This window comes from Harmonia axyridis, chromosome 3 (genome assembly GCF_914767665.1).
Source record: "Harmonia axyridis chromosome 3, icHarAxyr1.1, whole genome shotgun sequence".
NCBI lineage: Eukaryota > Metazoa > Arthropoda > Insecta > Coleoptera > Coccinellidae > Harmonia > Harmonia axyridis.
Window position 1 is genome coordinate 5,330,466 of NC_059503.1, and position 26,132 is coordinate 5,356,597.

The following is a 26,132-nucleotide window of genomic DNA, read 5'->3' on the forward strand; positions in this document are numbered from 1 at the left end:
TTCTGAACGATGTCATTTTGGCAACTAACATAATAGACAAAATTTTTTTATTTTCTGTGTTAATTTTAATGATTAAATGGATTTTTCAGATCTATACCTGAGTGATGGACTATCTCAAATAGATTATGTTATTGTATACAGCAACAAAGAGGTAACGAAAAGACGTTTCTTCAAGAGAATATTCGAAAATTTGTTAGCTGATTTGGATGGGTTCAATGTTGATTACGAATTTTCAGAAAGCATAGTAAGGATTTTTCGATATATTTTTTCCCTCCTATATTCTCTCAGCTAGAAATTATGTCCTCTTTTTTGATCGTTTGATCATTACTTTTATGGTTTCGATTCATCAATAATTGTATTCTGTTGTGATTGCAATCCAAAATTCAATCTTTCAAGTTCAAGAGCTCATTTTGAAATTAAAATGCAACCATATATATCTATCACGAGCATAGATGTAAACGTCATTGTTTATAACATATCTATGATTGCATAAACCGTTGTTTTAACCATAGAATATATTTTCAACGAATGAAAATTAGCAGATAGTTTTTTCAGGATAAAGAAGACCTCCGCTGCCTAAAGATTCATATACCTAGTTTTATTTTGGAAGAATATGCAAATTTACAATATATAGAAATAGGCTATAAAAGTAAATCACCCCAGATTGGCGATTATCTTCAATGGTGCGGTTGCATACATACTCCTTTAACACTTCCCAAACCTGAAAACTCAATTTGGAAAAGATTCAGGTATGAGAGTCTACATTTAGTGCAGACCGTACAATAACACTAATCAACAATATAATTTCATTTGAAAAAAATGCTTATATTTTCATGGTATCAGAGAAATTACTAGTGCTGTGGAATCTCCCTTAACACAAGCTGAAAGAATTCTTTTGTCCTATATTGCTCTAGCAAATGTTAGATTTGGTAAGGGCATAGATGAACGAGGTATTGAAAGAATTTTGAATTTGGGGGTCGTCAAAGCTATATTTCCTCTTCATGAGGGAAATTCAGAGTGGACAGAAGAAGGACCTCTAACTGAAAGACAGGTATATAATTATTGCTGATATTGATCCTGACTCTTCTAAGCCTTTGTAAGAGCTATCAGAAGCTTCAATGGAAAAAACCTTGTAGGTTTTTTACTGTGTCTTTCCTTCACTTTCAATTTGTGCACGTCGGAATAAAGAAATAACTTTTGAAAAAAGGCCCCATGATAACCATCTAAAAAAGTTAATTTTGCTTAATTTGATTTGAACTACAAATAAGCAAGAGTTCTACAAGGCACTATAGTTTAGGGGACTTTATAAATCCTTCATTTAATTCCATTTTTTTGCTGTTATATGTTATTCCCCAGTTACTGTCTCGATATTGGTCAGGACTAAGAAATTTAGTGAAAATACAACCGTTGAATGCAATTGAGAAGTATTTTGGTCCTGAGATGGCCTTCCTTTACTGTTATTTGCAACTCACCATTGAGATGCAGTTAGTAGCTAGTGGATTGGGGATGTTCTTCTACATTTTAGGAATCTCTGTGGAATCAAGTAGTTCGAAGGCGATAAGGTGAATATTGAGGTTACTTCTTACTTACTTACTTACTTACTTACTCTTATTGTCGATCAGATATACAAGCAAATGCGGGTGCGTCCCACTGTAAGATAATGCTGGTGAGTTTTGGAGTAACCTGCTTTCTTGGATTCAGCAGAGATTGCCGATACTTCAGTTGATTGTCCGCATCGTTTCCTATGGCACTGACATCAACCGTCTCTGTCGTTTCCACGGAAATACGCTCTATTAGTGTGACGGCACACACCGTCACATTTTTGGTTCTCCTGCCAGTGTTCGGAATCCAAACAAATAAATTGTCATTCAAATTAGTACGGTGTCGTTGAAGGAATTGGCTTATTTTCATAAATAAGAGTATTTGAGAATGGATTTCATTATTAATTGATAGACAGAAGGAACGAGGCTAATACCAGTAAGTTTGAATCCTGTATCATTCACTAGATTTTGTATAAAGCCGTGTTTATTAGTTGAACTTTAAGTTCGAACTTACTGGCATTAATCTCGTGCCTTCTGTCTATCAATTAATAGTAAAATCGTTCCTTAAATAATCTTATTTATCGAAATAAGCCAATTTCTTCAACGACAACGTACTAATTTGAATGACAATTTGTTTGTTTGGATTCCGAACACTGACAGGAGAACTAAAATGGTGGTGTGTGACGTCATCAGTGCTGCCAACCCACTGAGCTCAAATAAAGGTAGATAGAGGTTCGAAATTTAGGTAGATGTTGCCAAATTTAGGTAGATTATTTTTTCCTTTATTTTTAGGAGTTTCGAAAGAACTGAGTCCATAGTATTATACTTTATTAATGATAAATATTGATGAATTAATAAAAAAATATAAGAATTTACATAATAAAAAAAATTTAAAAACAATAAAATATAAAGTAAGAAATATATTTATGTAATAATTTAAAATTACTTTACTACTTGAACTAGTTGAACACGAAAGAATAAATAGTCTTTCAAATATTTCATTTCAACAGATGTGGGTAATTTGCAAGAAAACGCTTGTTGTATAAAAACTTTTATTATTTTAACACCCAAAAGGGTCTTTTATTGCTTCCCGACGGCAGCCTTCGATGCATTCAGACGGTCTCATCTCATTCCTTTCGACGATCTTACTTTATTCTGTTTTTTTTAAGCATAAGGATCGATTCCATTAATCTGCGAGCAATACGAAGCTATCTTTTATTCCTACGTACATGCAACCATATTTACCATCGCTATTTTTCTATCAAGCAAGTGCGTATTGAGGCGCAGCCATCGTTATTTATTAGTTTATTACCCATTTCGGTCCTTTCTTTGCATCTGTATGTTTCTGAAACTCCGCCGCTGATCTCCGCAGATCTTTGTATCCAATGGCGTGCGTAAAAATTACGATGTGAGAGCTTTAATAAGGAATAGTTTTTTTCATAGTCACGTTACTGTTACTGGTAAAACGGTTTGTCGTTGATCTAAAACCGTAAAGTTCGCGCGGAGCTGAATTAAGGTAGATCGAGCTCAAAAAAGGTAGATAGGTAGATTAGTTCGAATTTAGGTAGATCTACCTAAATTTAGGTAGGGTTGGCAGCACTGGACGTCATCACTAATAGAGCGTATAAGACCTATTATAATAGCGCCACCTACGGAACCAAAGGAAGGTATTGGCAATCTCGAACTCGCGCCACCTGAACTCTGATAATCTAACTAATAATTATTTGCAATTATGTGTTTGGTATCTTTACATCAACATCCATTCTTAATATAAATCAACTTCAACCAATTAAAGACGTAAAAAATATCAAAAATAAAAATTCAAAAGAATCAATAACAACAAATAAAACAGAAATATTTCTCGCAAATCATTGCTATAGCCTTAATTTCTACAATTCTTTAACAATTTCAACGGAATTCGGTGTTGATATCCTGTCAGGATTGTAGATAGCTCCCTTTGGAATTTCAACTTTTCCAGATATTGAGCATGCGCAAACGTGAAATTACCGGGATCTCAATACCTCGCTGATTTTTTAGAAGCATAGTGCCCTGCCAACTGGTAGAATATTTTCTGTTACAGGGATTATATCTGCTCCAGTGAAAAGTTCATGTGTCCCACCTGTAACCCTGAGATTTGTGAGCCTAGACAAATGAAAACCTACTGTGGCATCCATTTTAGAGTCCTTCAAACGTTTGATAACGCCGAAATGTTTGTGCTAGGTGTCTGCATCTCATTATGGGGTAAGTACGCAAAACATTGATCTAACGATCCATTTTAGTGAGGTTAGAACCACTGCCATCTTGCAATTTTTTAACACTAGTTGTTCAACTTTGAGACGTTACCATACACAATTGCAAGTAATGGTAGGCTTGAATTATTTATAATTCGAAATTCATCTTGCTGTTAAACTTAAAGGTACGATTTTCATTGAGATATGGAAAAGGAGGCAGAACTTGTACAGGCTGAGATGGAATTTGAATGATATGGGAAATGATCTGGAAATCAGGTGAGTTTTACCTAAATTCAGCCGGTTTCATTCGAATTTATATTGAGGTCTTCAAATAAAACTCATCGTAACAGTGAAAACGTCTCATAAAAATTTGAGAATTCATAATTCTCGTTTCCTACAAAATACGACTCTAAGATATTTTCGCTGTGCTTGATACGCCTTTGAGAGCTAAGCTAAAGACGAAACATAGCTCCCTCAAGCGGTCGAGATCTGAACTATAATTATTTGGAATTTATTCACAAAATATTGAGCAATTCAAATGGAGTTTGGATGGCCAAAGACCATTTCATTTATCTGTAATCTGTGGTACTGACTGTTTTGAGAGAAAGAAGGCTCAGGTTTGGTTAGTTCATCCGGGATTGTTGTGATTTTTTCTATGCTCGTTCATAGAGAACGATTGATTATTCTTCCGATTCTTAGTTTTGAGGTTGTCAAAATAGCCAACAATAAAATTAAAACAAATGTAAACTACATATATGTATACATACATTAATTGAAGTGCTATGAAACAATAACTAAATATTATATGATTAATTCCAGAACAGGCTATGAAAAGCGAGCGAAACTGCTTGTGGTATCTCCGTTTGAGAACGAATTAGAACCTGCCATGTCCACACCAGATGTAGTAGCTAGAGTCTTCCTTTCTGCCACTTCTGTTGTTTTATTGGTAATATTTATATTATAAATATATATTTCTGACAGCTTAGTATTTAGGTACAGCAGCTACAGTAGTGATGAGGTCACAAGCTATAATCACATTTTCTTTACACGATACAAAAGTACCAGTACCAAGTACTGGGTCGTACTTGGTACGATTTTCAAAATTGTTTACGATACGACTGATTTTGAATAAACAATTTAACAATTTGTTGAAGTGTGTAAGAACAACATAACCTCCGGAACATAAATGACATAAAAAATGTCAAAAAATAATGCGCAGTGTTGTTTAAATAATTTTCCTACAAGAAATTATTATTTCACAGATCTGTTGTGTGTTCGCCCTGGAGATTCTGGTTATAATGATGAAAATGGAGCTCAAAATCCTAATACATAAGTACGAGTTGTTCGATATCATCCAGCACCACGACGATATGATTTGTAAATTCGCTGGGAGCGGCGCCACTGTGGCTGTCATCTTGGTAATAGATGAGGTGACGATTTTCAGCTCAAATAATTCTTCATCACGAAAATAATTCTCCTAGCATAATATTTTAGGGCTAACAGACAATTTTTTAATTCCGGAAAAAGTACCTCCTCGAGCGGGACTCGAACCCGCAATCTCCGAATAACTAGTCCAGTGCTTTCACCAAATGAGCCACCGAGAAAGTTCAATTTTTCTTATTGATTCTCCTGTTCGGCATTCTATGTGCACATGGTGTCCCAAATTCGTAGGCTTCGAGCGGTTCCTTGGTTATCTTCTGATCATATCCGTGCTCAAATTTACGCAATCATTACAAACGTTTCGAAAATGATCTTCAGAAACTCAGTACTGAAAATTCAGTAGAATACGGCCCTACTGTGATTTTCAAATTTCGCAATATTAAAACATTTTCTATATCTCAGCTAATGCGAATTATATTGAATTTATTGGAACAGGTATTCATAGATAATTCCACTTAGAATCCAGTGGGCGTCCCAGTTTCGAAATATTCCAACGAAACAGCCTCTATATATTATTTCAATTTGTTTCACTCATTGAAATGTTTCCCAAAATGTAACACATTCTACATATATTGATTATATACAATTTGTACTAACAATAAAGTCCTATTTTTACTCTAAATACTCTGAATCTGTTTTTCCTTTTCAATGTTTCAGATCTACAATGCCGTTTCGAAATTTTTAACGGACTGGGAAAACCCCAGAACCCAAAAACAGTATGATAACTCATTCATGTTGAAGTGCTTCATGTTTGCATTCACAAACAACTACACAATGATTCTTTACATCGCCTTTTTCAAGGTAAGAGATCCACAAAAACAATTGTGTTTCAACATAAAGAAGAAAAGACGTACTAAGAGGGAACACCACCACGTGGCTGCTCGAGCTCGCGCCACCTTAACTCTGATAATCTAAATAATAATTATTTGCAATACGCTCTACTAGTGATGACGTCACACACCGCCATTTTAGTTCTCCTGTCAGTGTTCGGAATCCAAACAAACAAATTGTCATTCAAATTAGTACGTTGTCTTTGAAGAAATTGGCGTATTTTGATAAATAAGATCATTCAAGCAACGATTTTACTATTAATTGATAGACAGAAGGCACGAGATTAATGCCAGTAAGTTCGAACTTGAAGTTCAACTAATAAACACGGCTTTTTACAAAATCTGGGAAATGATACAGGATTCAAACTTACTGGTATTAACCTCGTTCCTTCTGTCTATCAATTAATACTGAAATCGTTCCTCAAATACTCTTATTTATGAAAATAAGCCAATTCCTTCTACGACACCGTACTAATTTGAATGACAATTTCTTTGTTTGGATTCCGAACACTGACAGGAGAACAAAAAATGGCGGTGTGTGACGTCACACTAATAGAGCGTATAGGAGTTCCCAATGGGTTCCAAATCTTTCTATCCAAACTGATTCGATGAATAAAATCAATTTGTTCTTGGTTTTTCAGGGTAGATTCTTCACGAATCCTGGTGACGAGACAATGTACGATATAAAGGGTGCCTATATAGCCGACACTTGTTCTTTAGGAGATTGTAACGCCGACCTAGCTGATCAGGTCATATTTATTCTAGGAGTCAAACATGTATTCAAATGTATTGGAAAATGTGCTTTCAAGTAAATACTCTTTTTTTTATCGGCTGATAATCCCTAGCTTTATACGATCTATTAGTGTGACATCACACACCGCCATTTTTGGTTCTTCTGTCAGTGTTCGGAATCCAAACAAATAAATTGTCATTCAAATTAGTACGGTGTCGTTGAAGGAATTGGCTTATTTTCATAAATAAGAGTATTTGAGGAACGATTTCAGTATTAATTGATAGACAGAAGGAACGACGTTAATACCAGTAAGTTTGAATCCTGTATCATTTCCTAGATTTTGTAAAAAGCCGTGTTTATTAGTTGAACTTCAAGTTCGAACTTATTGGCATTAATCTCGTGCCTTCTGTCTATCAATTAATAGTAAAATCGTTCCTTAAATAATCTTATTTACCAAAATGAGCCAATTTCTTCAACGACAACGTACTAATTTGAATGACAATTTGTTTGTTTGGATTCCGAAAACTGACAGGAGAACTAAAATGGCGGTGTGTGACGTCATCACTAGTGCTTAAAGCCACGGCACTGAGACCTTGCTATAATACATCTGTAAACATTCCAGAATAGGTATGGTTGTTTGGAAAAAGTACAATCGAAAAAAACAATCCACCGATTTGAATTATGAACAATGGGAAAAAGACTATATACTGAAAGCCTTCCGGCGATACGACATCATGAAGCAGTATATCGAAATTAGTAATATCCATACAGTATCACGTGTAGTATGGGTGGAATGATGACATATTTTGCAGTTCTCCGTCATGGTATGGTGCTGTTCTTCACGTCTGTGTGCCCCTTTACTCCCCTTCTGACGCTCATAGTGAACCTCTTGGAGATGAGACTGTATTCTTACGCCTATACACATTTTTATAGGAGACCGATACCGCGGAAAGTGGAAGGGATTGAAATGTTCAATTTCATACTGCAGGCACTCACCTGGTTTGGGGTCACCGTCAACGTGAGTTTCCATCTAACGGGTGTTTTTTTTCGAGGTATATAACTTTAAGTTGGCATTACTGTTCAAGATGGTGACCGATTTAACAGCTGTCAAGTGATTTATTCTCAGTTTGGTTTGGCAATTCATCATGAATAGACTCACGCCTAATCAACGCTTGCAAATAGTGCAATTTTATTTCGAAAATAATGGTTCTGTGCGGAATAGGTATCGCGCACTACGTCCATTTTATTTTGTTTAGCGATGAAGCGCACTTCTGATTGAATGGCTACGTCAACAAATAAAACTGCCGCATTTGGAGTGAAGCTAATCCTCAAGTGTATGTCGAAACACCGTTACATCCAGAAAAACTGACTGTTTGGTGCGTTTTATGGGCTGGTAGAATCATTGGTCCGTACTTCTTCAAAAACGATGATGGCCAGAACGTTACAGTCAATGGTGATCGGTATAGAGCCATGATTACTAACTTTTTCATTCCTGAATTGAACAACCATGATATCCAGGAGCTGTGGTTCCAACAAGACGGCGCAACATGTCACACAGCTCGTGACACAATCGATTTATTGGAAGACACGTTTGGTGACCGCCTAATTTCACGTTTTGGACCTGTGAATGGGCCTCCAAGATCTTGTGATTTAACACCGCTACACTATATTCTGTGGGGCTATGTAAAGTCATTGGTCTATGCGGATAAGCCACAAACCCTTGACCATTTGGAAGACAACATTCGCCGTGTTATTGCCTATATATGGCCACAAATGTTGAAAAAAGTCATCGAAAATTGGACGTCCAGATTGGACTACATCCGAGCCAGCCGTGGCGTTCATATGCCAGAAATCATATTTGAAATGTAATGCCACAAGATTATCTTGCGGATAAATAAAATTCATGTCAATCGAATAATCCATCGTTGTTTTATTGCAATTTAAAGTTCTATAGCTCTAAAAAAACACCCTTTACTACGTCAAACAATAAGTACCAGAGGCCTTTTAGTTATCGTTACCAAGCTTCAAAAGATGCGTGTCATTATTTGGACATATAGAGTAGAGTCTGGATCTAGATATTGTAGGCGGAGTGACGCCGAATTTGTTGTTGTTTGAAAAATGGATAGAAACGAGTTTTTCGTGTATTCAATCAAAGCAATGGTTTGCGTAATTCAGACTCTGCCCCGCCGAAAACAACAGTTAAAAGATGATATGCCGATTATGAACGAGTTTAGTTGATAAAGGTTATTTATTATAAATATGTTTATTAAATTATTCGAGTATTGTGGAAAACTATTTGATATTGAAGTATTTATTCGGCTATAATTACAATATAATCTGACAAAAGATTATATCAACCACAAGAAAACAAAACAAAATCATCCAAAACTATACAATTCAATAAAAATGAATAAATAAATCAACATAAAAAATTTTAGGCTGTGTTAGCACTAATGACGAAGAATTTTGCGAAGATGCACTTCTTTATGAAATCAGTGGACAATAACATAACAGCTTTTATGGACAAAAAATTCTCAGGTGAATAAATACTTTGAATGAGGCTCATTTACAATCAACCGTAAACGAAATGCAACTGATGCTCACGAAACGTTAAAAATAAAAATATAACCTTGTAAATTGTTTACTTATACAAATATGAATGACTTCTCACTAAATATTTAAATCGTCAATTCAAACTACCAATATTTCTTGTTCTATTCACGCACATGCGAAAAGATTCCGAAAAGAAGGTTAAAGTTTTTCTCTTTTATTTACACTTTAATGTGAAACCACTGAACTATATAACAAACGTTTGTTCTATATTTCTGTGTCCAAAAACCAATCTTTCAAACTCTATGTTCTACGTTTGAATTGCGTTCATTGTGAATGGACCTTCAGATTTTGAGCAAGATATGTATCTTGCTCCAAATGATATAATACATTCTATGCATCTTGATTTAGAGGTTAAATACATTACATTTCTTTCAGCTTTTTCAATGGAGGATTACAAGAGCCTTTTCATATCAGGAATTCCTAATAGCTACAATTTCAGCGTCTGCTATTACCCAGGAAATAGATATCCTCCCGAACACATTAAAAAATACAAAGAACATACAGATGATAAGGAGTACAAGTTTTTTGGATGGGTGATGATTTTTTTGTACCTGGTATGTTGAAAAAAAAATGCAAATTTCACTCTATGATTTATTATACGCTCTATTAGTGTGACGTCACACACCGCCATTTTTGGTTCTCCTGTCAGTGTTCGGAATCCAAACAAATAAATTGTCATTCAAATTAGTACGTTGTCGTTGAAGGAATTGGCTCATTTTCATAAATGAGAGTATTTGAGGAACGATTTCAGTATTAATTGATAGACAGAAAGAACGAGGTTAATACCAGTAAGTTTGAATCCTGTATCATTCCCCAGATTTTGTATAGAGCTATGTTTATTAGTTGAACTTCAAGTTCGAACTTACTGGCATTAATCTCGTGCCTTCTGTCTATCAATTAATAGTAAAATCGTTCCTTAAATAATCTTATTTATCAAAATAAGCCAATTTCTTGAACGACAACGTACTAATTTGAATGACAATTTGTTTGTTTGGATTCCGAACACTGACAGGAGAACTAAAATGGCGGTGTGACGTCATCACTAATAGAGCTTTTAATCTTCCTGTTTCAAAAGTGTCCGTTGAACTGACCTAAATTGGTGGCACTAGAGGGGAAATTTCATAAGAAACATCAAAAAGTACCATATGATAAATTTAACCTTTTTAGATGTATGAATCGTAGATGTTTCTAAAATGATGTTCCACAGGTTACCACAGTCTTTTTTTACACCAGTAAAATTCAAACATCACTTGTCATGTATTGTTATCACATCAACCTACATATCATATACATCAACATAAATATTATATATTCGATTTCTATATATTTTCAGCATTTGGTTTTCGTAATATCAAGATTATTAGCACACTTCATACCAGATAGCTCATCAGAAGTCAGAGATTATTTAAACTCGTTGCAATCTGAAAATAAGAAGGTCATCAGAAAATTTAGAAATCAGCAGTATCAGTCAAGAAAAAGTCTCAATACGTTTAAACCAAAGGTTACTTTTGAAAATGAGAGTAAATCTGAATGAAAACTATTTGATGTCTTGGACGACTCGTTTGGATAATTTTTTCATTGCCAATTAAGTGTGGCTTTCTCGGATGATTATTAGTTGCTTTGTAAATATGTACTTATCTAAAGAATATGGTTACTCATTTGACTATAATCATACTTTATTGATATTTTTGCTCATCCTTTATCAAGACTTAATCTATTTTGTTGAAAAAGAGGAGATATTAAACATATGTGAAATATTTGCATTTTTTATATTGCTTATTCCGTTTTTGAGATATCTGAAATATTAATTTGAAGTTTAAAACTAATAAAAATTTAAAATAATTTTTTCTCAAATTGAATGACAATATCAAACGATTTCCTTCGTATTTTTTAAAGAATTTCAACTTATAAACAGTTTATGGACAATTCAAAAAATATGCACACCCAGGTGAATGATAATGATAACCAAAAGAAAAGCATCAATTATTATTTAATTATTATAAGAGTAATGAAAAAACCAAATAATTCTGTGAGCTATGTAGATCATTTTTGGGCAAGGCTATGGAGGATAGAGATAAGGAGAACAATTTTCCCGTTTCAAAAGTGTCCGTTGAACTGACCCAAATTGGTGGCGCTAGTGAAGCTGGAGGGTGACACCAAACAAGAGGAATATCTTTTCTATGTCTTTGACACTAAAGATTCAAATCTCCGAATAGGTTAACTCGCCGTTTACTTTCAAATAAATTTATGAATTTGTAAATCAGAAATTATGGCATCAAGATCTGAAATGTCGCTAGCATTTTTTGAAGGACATGACAAGGAAATTAAAATAGAAAATAAGGAAGCAGCAATTGAAAATATCACGAGTGAAAAGAGAAAATTATTAGTGGTATTAGTTAATGAGTGAGTATCAATATCATTAATTTTTGTCTTCACCTTAAAAACCCAACCCAGTTTTCAGTAGTTTATATGTTGTGTGAGGTAACACCTTTCATTTAGAACGAATAATTTTCATAACATTAATTTTATCGCAAAAGTGAATATTATTTTCTGAAAAACAGATATTATTAACAATAAAAAATGAGTTGAAATAAGCTATATACATATAATATCCTCAAAAATTCAAGGCAAAAGTACAGAGACTGCAATATTCAACATCCTACAAAATATAATTCTTTCCCCTAAGAAAGGAGAAACTCCATGAGGTCTCTTTCTTGACTTTTTTGAAGTCTTAGATTGCGTTGACCGTAGGTTCTTGTTGTCGAAATTTAAAAAATGTGGCATTGAAGGTATTCCACTCAAACTTTTTCAGAGCTACCTCACGAACAGGAAACAAGTTGTTATTTTGAGCAATGAAAATCGACATATCGAATCATTAGAGGGGATTAGTTTAAGAGGAGTACCACAAAGTACAATTTTATTTTTTCCTTCAAATAATACAATTTGATTCCGTTAATAATCTCTCTATCATAATCAATCTCTTTCTATTGATGATCATTTTTCTGATGTTTGCAGAAACGCAGTTAAAACACTGATATCAATTCAAACATCATCTGTCATTAGAAGTGAAGCTGAAACTATTTCATCCTAACAACAATAGGATTTAGTAATCGAATGTTCACGAAAAATTTCCTGAGGAATGTAGGTATCCTTGGTTTGTTGAAAAAAGATGTTTTATAATATTTCTTTATCTCCCAATCATCAGATTTCACTGAAATATAGTTAGTATAGGACATTGATAAGGTCAATTATAACAAAATTCAGCAAAGTAGCTTTTAAACAGGAGAAATAATAAAGTTATTATTCTGATTCAATAAACATCTGAACCACAAAATATTTTTCAGAGAATAGGATCATTTGTTCCTTATTTTTTTGGTTATTTCAAGGGAGGTTTAAAGAAACGCCAAGTTAAGTAAATAAAAAGACTCAATTTTTGTGAGCTGATAAGTTAATTGCAAAAAAGTGGGGCAATTATTTTTTTATAATTGCAGGTTCATCTGAAATAGAATTTGATTGCAGACTGTTCATATTCCATGATTCTGTGCAGATATACATATAGCAGTATATGTTTAATATTGGAAGAGAAAAAATCGAAACTTCCAAACATGCATTTATTGCTTTTATCTGCTTTTTGTTTTCTCAAGAAAAATTCCGATAAGTGTGAAAATGACCTTTTGTGATCAATATATTTTCATGGTATAGTTTTACTATTACTCAATTGGCCATTTATAAAGATTATTCTGTTCTATATTAACTTATTTTAATCCATGCTGAATATTAATAAAATACCTCAAATAAAATTTCAGAAAAAAATTGAAACCCTGCGATAATTAAAATGATCCACTAATATATTGAACTTTAACAACCTCTTCAGCTAACCCATTTCCATTTGTGTTTTATTACATTAAATCAACAAATTATCCATTCTAGTGTTCAGAATATAATCTCTGGAAATGTAAAATCTGAAGATGTGGATATAGTTGAACAGTTCATTGATAATAATGGCGTACATGAAAGAGAACCATACATTTCAGAATATGAAAGAAATGAAATCAAAAGCGTTCACAATTTCGATGAAACAGAACAACATGAAGTCTCAGTGAACCATGAAGAACCATCAGTCCATTTGATAATGAAGAAACATAAGTGTAACTTCTGTGGGTTCACTGCAATCTTGAAATCAGACCTCCAAAAACATATAGATTCTGTCCATTTGAAGGAAAAAAACTACAAGTGCGACCTATGTCAATATGCTTCAGCTCGTAGAGAAAATCTCAAAGTACATATTGATTCTGTTCATTTGAAATTAAGAAAACATAAATGTCACATATGTGAGTATGCTTCGACTTTGAAAGTGGTCCTCAAAAGACATATAGATTCAGTTCATTTGAATAAAAAAGAACATAAATGTCCGTTATGTCATTATGCTACAAACTTGTCATCAGTCCTCAAAATACATATAGATTCTGTTCATGTGGACAAAAAAAAATATAATTGTCACTTTTGCGATTTTGGTTCACCTCTTAAAGGAGTTTTGAAAAAACATTTAGATTGTGTTCATTTGAAAAAAAGAGAACATAAGTGCAACTTATGTGAGTATGCTGCAAGCCAAAAAGTGGATCTTAAAAAACATATAGATGCTATTCACTACAATAAAAAAAATTATATTTGTCACTTGTGTGAACACGCTACAAACCATAAGACGGATCTCAAGAAACATATTGCTAATATTCATTTGAATAAAAAAGAACATGTTTGTCACTTATGTGAGTATGCTACAAACTACAAAAAATCTCTCCAAAACCATATAGACTCAGTCCACTTGAATGAGTGTAAATATAAATGTCACTTATGTCAGTATGCTACAACAAGAAAAACCAGACTAGAGAACCACATTGTTTCAATTCATTTGAATGAGAAAAAACACAAATGTCACTTATGTGAGTATACTGCGAACCAAAAAGTGAGTCTCCAAAACCACATAGATTCAGTCCATTTTAATAAAAAAGAACATAAGTGTCACTTATGTGAGTTTGCTTCAATCTATAAAATGAACCTTCAAAACCATATAAATTCAATCCATTTGAATAAAAGAGAATATAAATGTCACTTATGTGGGTATGATACAGCTTTCAAAGGAAACCTTGTAAAACATATAAATTCTAAGCATTTGAACAAAAAAAAATTTGAGTGTCACTTGTGTGAATACGCTTCAGCTAATAAAGGGAACCTCAATAAACATGTATATTGTGTCCATTTGAAACAATGACAACATAAGTGTCCCTTATGCGAGTATGCTGCGAACCTGAAAAAAATCCCCAAAGCCCATATAGATTGAACTCATTTAAATAAAAAAGAACTTTAGGGTCATTTATGTGAGTGCCGGCAAACAAGAAGAATACCCTCAAAATAAAGAAACCATATACATGTCCCATATGTGAATATGCTACCAACCTGAAAGGAAACCTCAAAATGCATATATGTATATGCTAATCATTTGAATAAAAATGAGCATAGGTGCCACTTATGTGTATATGCTGCAAGCTAGAAAGGAATCTTAAAACTCATAATATGCATTTGCAAAAAAAAAATCAAAATCCGAACTCATTGTATTCAATGAAAAAATAGGACAAGACTTACAAATGTAAGTTTCAGCAATAAAAGTGAATTTCATTTTTTTTTATCGTGTATTGTTAGCTTTTTTATATAATTGTCATATACAAATCAGAGCTACTCTTATTTGTTTAATTTTTTGGAACCTTTTTACTTTTTTTATTCATTTTAAATGATGCATTAATTTGAGAAATTAAACCTGAAATTATATACATATACATGCTTTTCATTTGAAGTAAATTCAAAAAACGAAAACGTATTGAATTGAATAAAAAAGTGGATAAGAATAACGGCAGTAAAAAAATAAATGAAAGTAATTTCCACAAATATCACTCTTGCTCCTTCAGATTACATTTTGACTGATAATTAGTGTTGCCGAAACAATTGTTATAGAAATTATAAAGTTCATAAAGCATATGAATGGTGTTCATTTCAATGAAAAGGTACATAAGTGTCACTCATGTGTGCATACTACTGCTTATAAAGGAAACCTCAGAACTCATATAGAATCTATCCATTTGAATTAAAGGGGATATAAATATTCAGTATACTTCAAATCATATTAAAGAGACCTTAAAATTTGTATAAAGGCATATTTTCATCTGAATTAAAATAGGGCAGTCAAGTGTCCTAAGAGACGGGAGGACTGAAATAAAGTAATTGTAATAGTTATTTATAATACAAGTGCAGAAGGCATTGATATTCTTCCACGAGTTCAAAATTCAAAAACGAGCCACGAAGTGGCGAGTTTTGGAATGAACGAGTGGTAGAATGAGCCTTCTGTACGAGTATTATACATTATTTTCTTCAATTCATTGCATTTTCATTGAAATTAATGAAATATTTCCATAAATATAATTTAGTGATTTTTGCATTGAAAAATGTTGGTTGGCAGAACTGATTTCTTTAAGGCAATTTGATGAATTGACAGATAAAGCCGTAGCGGAAAGTTCGGAGTGCCAACATAGAATAATAAAATATAACCATGAAAACTGTGCGTTTCTGATATATTCTCATACGATTTTGTTCTACAAGATGTTGAAGAATGAACGGAATAACCACAGAATTAGAGAAAGAAGTTTTCTAGCCTTATGTCAGTTATGGTTAATGATCTTCGTAGAACAGACTAATTTTGAAAAAGGAAGTATCGGCATTCCGGTCCCTTAAAACATTATATTCTAATTCCGGTCCATAGAAATATAATATAATTTCTATGTTCAGGTTTCCCTTTTAAAAATGGCCTTCAGTATCTATTTAGAGGCCAAATTGTGCAACAAAGAAGTTTATTCATGACACATTTGGTATTCTGTGGTATGCATTGACACTATTGACAGTTAACCTTAAGCAATTAGTAATTTAATTTTATATTTCCAAAATCCCATAGACAAATAATTTCTCTATGCAAAATCCTATAGCTTTTTATTTTGTTTCCGATAATAACTAATTTGTCCTGTGCAAATTGATTATAGGGTTTCCCATAGACAAATAAATTCTCTATGGGGTTTCCTTTTAGGATTTAAACATTTAAGTTGGAAAAATAATGTTTTATTTATTGTTATCTTCGAAACATTCATCATTCAATTTATGAAGGCTTTATGATTTTATTACTTTGAAGAAATTGCGTTATTCCCAAATTGTATAAGGTTCTTTGAGGTAACCGTCCTTTGGTTTTATATGATTTTGTTGAATATATTAGTATTTTAATGAGAGAAAGCAGTATGTATTCTTTCTTGTAAAAATTTTCATTTCGATGTTTCTCACAAAACGGACGATCTGACTACATCTTAATAATTATATACCTTAAGTGTCCAATTCCAATAAGAAGCTATAACCTTAGAAAAGTTCGGTATTACCAAATATGGAAACACAATGTACGATATTCCCAGATTCATCTGAAAAATATGTGAGTAATCACAACAGAGTAAAGTTTGAATTAGAAGGAATGGGTCAAGATGAGGATAATGATGATGATAGGATGGAAAAATTATCATTTGATCATGAGTGAGTTATTCATTTCTGGTTTGAGAAACAAAGCATTAAATTAGTGTGACAGTATAATATTAGATTCAAACAGAATTTTTCAATTTTTTGGAACATAAAAGTTAAAATTCGAGATTCTAAATGAAAAAATGAAATTATTTCCTTTTTTAACTTCTCACATTTCATTTTACATACATTTGATTGATTCTAGTGTTCAGTATACAACAAATAATGAAGATAAAAAGACTAAAATCATGGATATTGTCAACCAGTTCACCACTAAAAATGGAATAAAATTGCCTCCCGAATATCATACAGGTGAAATTAAGAAAGATTATAGTTTCAATGAGAATATTACATGTGAAGATGTTGTAAAAATTGAGCCCTTGAGCAATGAACATCCTGCTGCAACAGATGCTATCAATATCGATGAACGGAAACATAAGTGTCAGTTTTGTGATTATGCAGCAAAACAGAGTGGAAACCTTAAAAAGCATGTAGATGCTGTTCATTTTAAAAAAAGAAAACATAAATGTCGCCTATGCGAGTTTGCTTTTGCTAATAAAGGGCATCTTAAGAGCCATGTAGATGCAGTTCATTTGAATAAAAAAAGAAAAAAATGTCACCTATGTAACTTTGCTTCTGCCTATAGACGAAGCCTCAAAACGCATTTAGAAGCTATTCATTTAAATAAAAAAAAACATAAGTGCCCCTTTTGCGATTATGGTGCTAACCAGGAGAAAAACCTCAAAACGCATATAGATGTTGTTCATTTGAATAAGAGAGAACATAAATGTCAGTTTTGTGATTATGCAACAAACCAGAAAGTACACCTCGATTATCATGTGAAGGCCATTCATTTTAATTTACGAGAGCATGCATGTCACCTATGCAAGTATGCTGCAGTTAACAAAGGAAACCTCAAAAAGCATATAGATGCTGTTCATTTGAATAATGGAGCACATAACAAAAAATCAAAATGTTAACAATGCAAATATGCTGCAGCTGATGAAGTGAATCTTAAAAAGCATATAGTTCATTTTAAAATAAATGAAATTAAATGCGACTTATATACTACTGCTATAAAGATTGATTGCGAAGACCATAAATCGGATGTTGATTTGAATGAATGAAGCTTCAGTTCTTCTATTTGATAGAAATCATAATTATCACTTATGTGAGTATGATACAAACAAGAAAGAACAACTTGAAAAAAATCACACACCACTTTTGTACATTGAGTCTTCAAGTGGAGTATGTAAAGAGGATAAAAAAATGTAATTATCCAAATAAAAAAAAATGCAAAATATACAATTGAATAAAGAATTGATTTCTCCCTCTTATTTTATTTTCCCCAAGATGTATCCAGTAAATCCTTTTTTTAAATTTGAATACTAAAATTGAATAGAATTTTTTTTGCCGAATGATGACAGAGCTCACGGAGCGGATATCGAAGAATTTTTGAATGTGTTTCGTGGAAAGAAAAAAATTAATTTCGTCTATTTAAATTATTGGAGACATACCATAGACCATAGAATTAATAAAAAAAATTAATTTTGAAAATATTATTGTAGCGTTTGTGAAGTTGAAATTTTAATTGTTGAGATTTTTTGTGATTTTGGAGTTTGTGTAGCAGATTCTTCCATGTGTCGATGGCGACCAGCCAAGCACATTGTTAAGATTGATCAATCCATAGATAAATAATTTCTCTATGGATCAATCAATCAATAACCTCAACCAGAATCCTGTGACAGCTGACAGCTCAATAATAATATTTTTGTAATAATCAACTTTAGAACCTTCAGTATTCAAGGAGTCAGGCGATATCCTTCTGTTCCTTGTGTTACTCAGCTTTTGACGGAAATAATAGTATCCTTCCTTGTTTAAATTCTGTTGAACATTCATTTCCACGTTTCTTACTAAACTGACCTACTGACTGCAATTCAATAATATTAATTTTGTTGATTCTTAAGAAAGTTTGAATTTTAAGAAATTCCAGCATCACCAAAAATGGAAACAGAATGCAAAATAATCCCAGATTCACTTGAGAACACTCACAACAGAGTAAAGATTGAATTAGAAGAAATCGATGAAGATGATGTTAGGATGGAAAAATTATTATTTGACCATGAGTGAGTATTCATTTCTGGTTTGATCAACAAACCTCATATTTGATTCAACCAAACATTGAATTTATAATTGCGTAATGCTCTTAGCCATATTCATTAGGCAAAATTAATTTCGAATTAATAATAAAATAAGTTAACAGCTCTAACCTGATGTTTATTTGAATAGATGAAGAAGATAATCATTTTGAAATATGTTGCACAGAATATGAATGTAGAAATAACCAGGTTCCAAATTTTACAAAACTTTCAAAATAAAATTTCAAAAGAAATTGTCATCTCTTCTAACCTCTTACAAATTCCAATTAATTACAATTATTTTATTGATTCTAGTGTTCAATATAAAACTGATGGGGAGCATATTGAAGATAAAAAGATTAAAAGTATGGATATTGTTGATGAGTACATCGATGAAAATGGTATAAAATCGTCTTTTACATATGGGACAGGTGAAATTAAAAGAGAATATAGTTTAGATGAAAATAATACATCTAAAGATGCTGTAAAAATTGAACCCTTGAGCAATGAACATCCTTCTGCAACTCATAAAGAACAAATCAAGCACAATATAGATGATATTAATTTGGATGAACGAAAACATGAGTGTCCATTTTGTGATTATGCTTCAACTAGAAATTTCAACCTGAAAAAGCACATAGATGTTATTCATTTGAATCAACGTGAACATAAATGTCAGTTTTGTGACTACGCCTCTGCTTATAAAATACATCTCAAACACCACATGAAATTTGTCCATTTGAATGAAAAGGAGCATAAATGCCACCTTTGTGAATATGCTACATCAAGATTGTTTATTCTGAAAAATCATATAGTTTCTGTTCATTTGAATGAACAAGTACATAAATGTCATTTATGTGAGTTTACTACTGCTTATAGCAAAAACCTCAAGACTCACATAGATTCTATCCATTTAAAGAAAAGAGGATTTAAATGTAATTTATGTGAGTTCGCTACTGCTTATAATGGAAACCTTAAGAATCATATAGATTCTGTTCATTTAAAGAAAAGAGGATATAAATGTCACTTATGTGAGTATGATGCAAAGGAAAAAAGTCATCTTAAAAAACATATAGATTCTGTTCATTTGAAAAAAAAAGATCATAAATGCCACTTATGTGAGTATGCTGCAAAAGAAAAAGGCCATCTTAAAATACATATAGATGCTGTTCATTTGAAAAAAAAAGATCATAAATGCCACTTATGTGAGTATGCTTGTAATTGTAAAGGAAACCTCAAGAAACATATAAATCGCATTCATTTGAATAAAAAAGAATTGAAATGTGACTGATATAAATATGCTTCCTACTAGGAAAGAGATTTCAAAATTCACATGGAATCTGTGCATTTAAATGAAAAAAACCATAAATGCCACCATTGTGAATATTGTACAACGAGAAAATTTGTTCTCAAAAAGCATATAGATGCTGTTCATTTCGATGAAAAATTATATAAATGTCACTTATGCGAATATGCTACTTTTTATAAGGGAATTTTCAAGAGTCATATAGAATCTTTCCACTTGATTAAAAGAGTTAAATGTCACTTATGTGAGTTTGCATCTACTCAAAAAACAAACCTCAAGAAATATGTAGATGCAGTTCATTTCAATAAAAAAAGCATATAAATGTCACTCATGTGAGTTTGTTTCTCCTTTGGAAAAAATGCTCAATGGTTATATAGCTGCAGTCCATTTAATACAGGAAAACATACATAAATGCCAATCTCATGTTATCTTCAAATCTTCTGAGATCAGATAGCCAACTGACAGGATGTTTAACTCCTCTATTATTATGTTATTATTAAGAAAAAACCTCAATTATTTCTATAGGATAATCATAGAATTTAATAATGATGATATATTCTTGGTATATATCATTTTTCTCTATAACTACATTAAAATTTGCAAGATGAATATTTTTTCAAGATCATTATATTAATAAATTATTGTTTACACTTCTACAAGTGTTTTTCATTCAGAAAAATAAATCTCCTTAATAATATGAAAATAAGGTATTACACATGTAATACAAAACAGAGGGGAAATCTCAATTAGATTTTGTTCATTTTCAAAGACATGAACATAAGTGTCACTTATGTAACTATGCTTCTTGCTCAAATCTCTCGAGATCTGACAGGAAGCTTGACTGTCCTAATATTGTTATTGAAAAAAACCTTAAATTTTTAAAGAGGACTAATATAACCTAAAAAACGATAATATAACCTTAAACATGTATATATTTTATCGAAAGAGAAAAATTTCTAAACTTAAACGAATTGAATCATTAAGTTGAAATGAGAAAAATAGTATAATAAAATAATGTGAGTAAGAGACATAATGTTCAATAATTATTTTCCATCTATTCGACAAATATATCCATTTTCGCCAGCTGCATAAACAGTGTCGTTTTCGCCTAGAATGAGAGTATTTACAGTAAAGCCCAGATCGCATGAACCCTTATACTCAATCTTATTGCCCTCAATTGACCATCTTTTGACGTTTTTATCCCATCCTCCACTGAAGAGATCGACTTTACCGTTGCAAGCAGCTCCAGCTAGAGAATTTATAATGAGCTCATGAGCGCCCTGAAACAGAATGCGATTATTTCGTTGGCTTTAATTTTTTTTTTAAAGCAATTGAAGAGAAGCTTGGCCAAATTTAATAAAGTACTTAATAAGATCTTTGAGTGACTTTATACCTGATACATTATTCCTTTGATAAAGGACATAAAAATAGATGATGTAGCCCATTTTGAACTAAATATTTACTTACTTTCATTTGTGTCAATTCTTTCCAATTCTTCTCATCGGCTTTTTCATGAACAATTATGTCTCTTCCTTCTCTATTCGTGAAACATAATGTATTTCCAGCTAATGTGAGTGGGGCCTTACCATAAATGTTGATACGATTGATACATTGAAGGTTTTTCCCTGAAATCATATGAAATATGTAATCATATGTAATATGTATATTTTTTTTTTTCCTGATGTTTTCAACAGAATATAATATAATTTTATGTTCAGTTTATCGTATTATTCTCAAGAATTGTACTTTTTTTGGTTATTACAAATTTTTTTTTTAAAGAGGTTGAGTAAAAGTAGCTATGCTAAACTTCGCCTCTTGATATGTATTTTTCATTTTTTGAATAAAGGCAATTTACTATTATAAAATTTGGAAGGTATATTATTTTATTAGGAACTATGAGGTATATCAGGTAGAGGTGATTATTTTTTATTTGAATATCAGAAACAGAGTGTTCCAGAGGTAGAGATTATATCTAGAAATACTCACCTTTCAATTTGACATCTGTGATAATAATATCCAGATTTGCTGTGAACAAGATGTGTCCATCAACAGCCATATCTTTAACAGGCTCAGCAATGTTCATGATTCCATAATAAACTTCGTTATTATATACTCGAATCTAAGGAAAATTAAGACCCATTTAGAAAACGATCCATAATTTACGGCAAACCATGATTTTCTATTCCTTTTTACCTCACTTATTATTCAAGATATTAGGGATACATTTTCAATCTTTCCAAAATCATAATTAAATTTTTTTAAATTCATAAATTTTGGTTAACCTTAGGGGGTCTATCGATCGAACATTTCATTTTTTATCTGATGGGCGCGGCATAACTCAAATTAGGAAGTTTATAACAGTATTTAACAGCTTTCAATACTTTCACTTCAAGTTTTGTTGACTGTATATCTAATTGTATTAAAACAGAACATGTGATATTAATCTCTTAATATTTATGAACAAAACATAAAAATAACTTTAAGGTTTGCAGGTCTGTAATAAGCGCTTATACAATAAGCATCAGAAAAGCATATAGCGTGATCGCGCCAGACATCTGCTAGAAATTAGCTCAGAATTAGACATTTGAGTATGCTATGCATCAAAATAGCCATGACAAAGGCACATTGTAATACAAGGTTTATGGCACGTCAAACATAAAGACTTTGTTAACCCCGTATCTTAGTAAGCTTTTTCGTCTCTATTTTGAAGGCGATTTTTTCGTCCATTTCTGGACTGATTTCTGACACACTATGCTTTTTTCACGCTTACTATTAACTCATAAATATATAAAAGAAAGGTTTAGTGTGATCCGGGGTCGACTCAAATTAGGAAGATACTGTTTATAACTTAGAAATAGACGGGAAAAAGACCTAGTGTAATACCAGGTTTGACTCAAATTAGGAAGAATCCTGTTACATAGAAATAGGCACAAGAAAGGCTCAAAATGATACCGAGTTAACTCAAATTGGGAAGAACGCTGTCTATAACCCAGACATTGACGCGAGAAAGGCCTTGTGTAATACAGGGCTGACTCAATTAGGAAGGTCTAACTTAGAAATAGGAACAAGAAAGGCCCAAAATGATACCGAGTTAACTCAAATTGGGAAGAACGCTGTCTATAACCCAGACATTGACGCGAGAAAGGCCTAGTGCAATACAGGGTTGACTCAATTAGGAAGGTCTAACTTAGAAATAGGAACAAGAAAGGCCCAAAATGATACCGAGTTAACTCAAATTGGGAAGAACGCTGTCTATAACCCAGACATTGACGCGAGAAAGGCCTTGTGTAATACAGGGCTGACTCAATTAGGAAGGTCTAACTTAGAAATAGGCACAAGAAAGGCCCGAAATGATACCGAGTTAACTAAAATTGGGAAGAACACTGTTTATAACCCAGACATTGACGCGAGAAAGGCCTAATGTAATACAGGGTTGACTCAATTAGGAAGGTCTAACTTAGAAATAGGCACAAGAAAGGCCCAAAATGATACCGAGTTAACTAAAATTGGGAAGAACAATGTCTATAACCCAGACATTGACGCGAGAAAGGCCTAATGTAATACAGGGTTGACTCAATTAGGAAGGTCTAACTTAGAAATAGGCACAAGAAAGGCCCAAAATGATACCGAGTTAACTAAAATTGGGAAGAACAATGTCTATAACCCAGACATTGACGCGAGAAAGGCCTAATGTAATACAGGGTTGACTCAAATTAGGAAGGATACTCTAACTTAGAAATATAGGCACAAGAAAGGCCCAATGTGATACCGAGTTAACTAAAATTGGGAAGAACACTGTCTATACTTAGGAATTGACGTGAGATAGGTCTAGTGTAATAGGGGGCTTACTCACATTCCCTTGGTCATCTCCAACATACAAATACCCATCACTCCAAGCAACTCTCCAAAATTCGAAATTTGGTTGGTTGAGAAGTGTTTTCTTTTCTTTCAGATCATCAAGAGTCCATGTTTTCACAGTGCCATCATTCGAACTGGAGTACAGAGTATCCTCACTAGCTGTTAAACAGTAAACTGAACAAGGGTGAGCTTGCACTTCCGTCAAAAGCTTCAAATCTGGTGTCCAGACCTGAAAAGATATCTAAAATTATTTAAACACAAGGAAAAATGTTGATCGTGCTGTTTTCAAGTGGTCCTTACTGTGACGAAAGCTTGTTCGAATAAAACCGTTAAGCTCCGTTTACATTTGCTTAGGTTAGTGGATCCAAGCACTTTCAGTCAGTAAATTAGCCAAATGGAACGAAGCTTTAGGTTCGTGAGGTTTCAGCCTCAACTCACTTTTATTTTTCCATCATCTGATCCGCTGTATAACTTATGTTTGACGTAAATTAAATGGTTAACGTCAAGATCATGTTTATCTTCGTTAGATGCATTTACTGAAACCTTCATCTGAAATGAAGTTATGCTATTAGTCTATTTCAGTAGAAGAGACAGTATATTTCTAAATGAAGATGAAATAAGAAAACATTTAATTGAATCATGATCATAATGAACAGAGAAAACCTAAATATAATATGGGAATAAAAACATTTACTCGTAATATATGTAGTTTGTCTCTTGTGTTTTTATAATACCAACTCCAAAGAATCTTCTCATCATATTCGCAAAATTTTCTATCACAGAATCATTATTGAGTTCAAAATTAACTCGTATATGTTTATGTATAAAATGAGATGTATAATAAGACCAAACCTGCCAATTTCCTGACCCATTGTTGATCTGATTCAATATGTTGAAAAACTCTTTTCAGACTTCGCCACACTTACAGGCATTACAATTACCGATATCAGATATAGTGATGTTACCTACTGAGATATTGAGTAATTTATCTTCAAATTTTCTGTGTCACTGAAGACGTATTCAATCCGAAATTTTGCACCAATTATTATTTTATATTCACTTGGAAAATCTCAGCTCGATCAGATCGGTTGTCACTGAAATATTGACCATATTTGCAGAACTCTTAGACGGATTTTAACCATTCACGAACTTGACCTGTCCTAAAAATTTCAAGTTTCTCGGCTTTCCGTTCGAGAGTTATCTTGTTTACGACCGCCGGGCATAATTGAATGGCTTCGTTATCATAGAGAAAGATGAATCTTATCCTTTGAGGCCACACCCGTTTCGAAAATTACAGAAAATTTTTGGGGAACAGGCGCTCAAAATTATGTTTTGTAAATTGGCTTCTACCTTTGCTTTGGATTTCAGACTGAAAATCATATCGCATATAGGATTAATTATTTGCGATGGATTTGTGAAATAGTTTTCCATTTTTCAGTTTCATTAATTTTGACTGAATAAATAAAAACAAAAGGATATTTATCAATTTTTTTTAGAATTTGAACATTGCAAATTGGCTTGAACCCAGAAACTTTATCTACCTCAACATATGAATCAGTTGAACTAATAAGATATAATATGATTTTCAAATAGTACGAACATTGTATGTATCTAATACAGTAGCAACTCTTAAAAGAAAATTATATACTTACTTTGTTCTTTTTCGTCTTCTAAACACAACTCCAATATTTCTGTTCTTATTTGAATAATTCGCAATCATCACATTCATGCACTCTATATTTAAAGTTCCTTCGATAATAAACATTGAGTAACCTGGTTTAAATATAAACGCGTTATTTTCAGAGTATTTTTACTTCGTGATACCTATAACATTTTCTACTCA

General features: G+C 32.5%; 4 protein-coding genes across 5 annotated transcripts; 3 read left to right on the forward strand and 1 right to left on the reverse strand.

The window, feature by feature from the left end:
• Positions 1–98: 98 nt before the first annotated feature.
• Positions 99–15,217, forward strand: LOC123674957 (anoctamin-5-like). Its single transcript, XM_045610145.1, has 17 exons — positions 99–244; positions 556–749; positions 844–1,051; positions 1,357–1,562; positions 3,622–3,782; positions 3,958–4,048; positions 4,592–4,718; positions 5,035–5,190; positions 5,870–6,013; positions 6,684–6,850; positions 7,398–7,531; positions 7,588–7,793; positions 9,214–9,313; positions 9,764–9,942; positions 10,722–11,791; positions 12,404–12,529; positions 13,319–15,217. The coding sequence occupies exons 4-15, from the start codon at positions 1,441–1,443 to the stop codon at positions 10,920–10,922; spliced, it is 1,788 nt and encodes a 595-aa protein (XP_045466101.1). The 5' UTR covers positions 99–244; positions 556–749; positions 844–1,051; positions 1,357–1,440; the 3' UTR covers positions 10,923–11,791; positions 12,404–12,529; positions 13,319–15,217.
• A 1,141-nt stretch (positions 15,218–16,358) lies between these two features.
• LOC123674909 (zinc finger protein 64-like) lies at positions 16,359–18,317 on the forward strand. Of its 2 annotated transcripts, XM_045610065.1 has the most exons (3): positions 16,359–16,654; positions 16,807–17,002; positions 17,193–18,317. In XM_045610065.1, exons 2-3 carry the CDS (start codon positions 16,860–16,862, stop codon positions 17,965–17,967), a joined length of 918 nt encoding a protein of 305 aa, XP_045466021.1. In that variant the 5' UTR covers positions 16,359–16,654; positions 16,807–16,859; the 3' UTR covers positions 17,968–18,317. The 2 variants fall into 2 exon arrangements, with proteins under 2 accessions (XP_045466021.1, XP_045466022.1); XM_045610066.1 differs by having other exon boundaries at positions 16,359–17,002; positions 17,202–18,317.
• Positions 18,318–18,713: 396 nt separating this feature from the next.
• LOC123674908 (zinc finger autosomal protein-like) lies at positions 18,714–21,085 on the forward strand. Its single transcript, XM_045610064.1, has 2 exons — positions 18,714–19,113; positions 19,441–21,085. The coding sequence occupies exons 1-2, from the start codon at positions 18,992–18,994 to the stop codon at positions 20,414–20,416; spliced, it is 1,098 nt and encodes a 365-aa protein (XP_045466020.1). The 5' UTR covers positions 18,714–18,991; the 3' UTR covers positions 20,417–21,085.
• A 260-nt stretch (positions 21,086–21,345) lies between these two features.
• Positions 21,346–26,098, reverse strand: LOC123674911 (myosin heavy chain kinase B). The gene is made up of 6 exons (XM_045610067.1): positions 25,942–26,098; positions 24,728–24,838; positions 24,285–24,518; positions 22,418–22,550; positions 21,899–22,056; positions 21,346–21,711 (listed from the first exon to the last, which is right to left on the reverse strand). Exons 2-6 carry the CDS (start codon positions 24,836–24,838, stop codon positions 21,475–21,477), a joined length of 873 nt encoding a protein of 290 aa, XP_045466023.1. The 5' UTR covers positions 25,942–26,098; the 3' UTR covers positions 21,346–21,474.
• Positions 26,099–26,132: the final 34 nt, after the last annotated feature.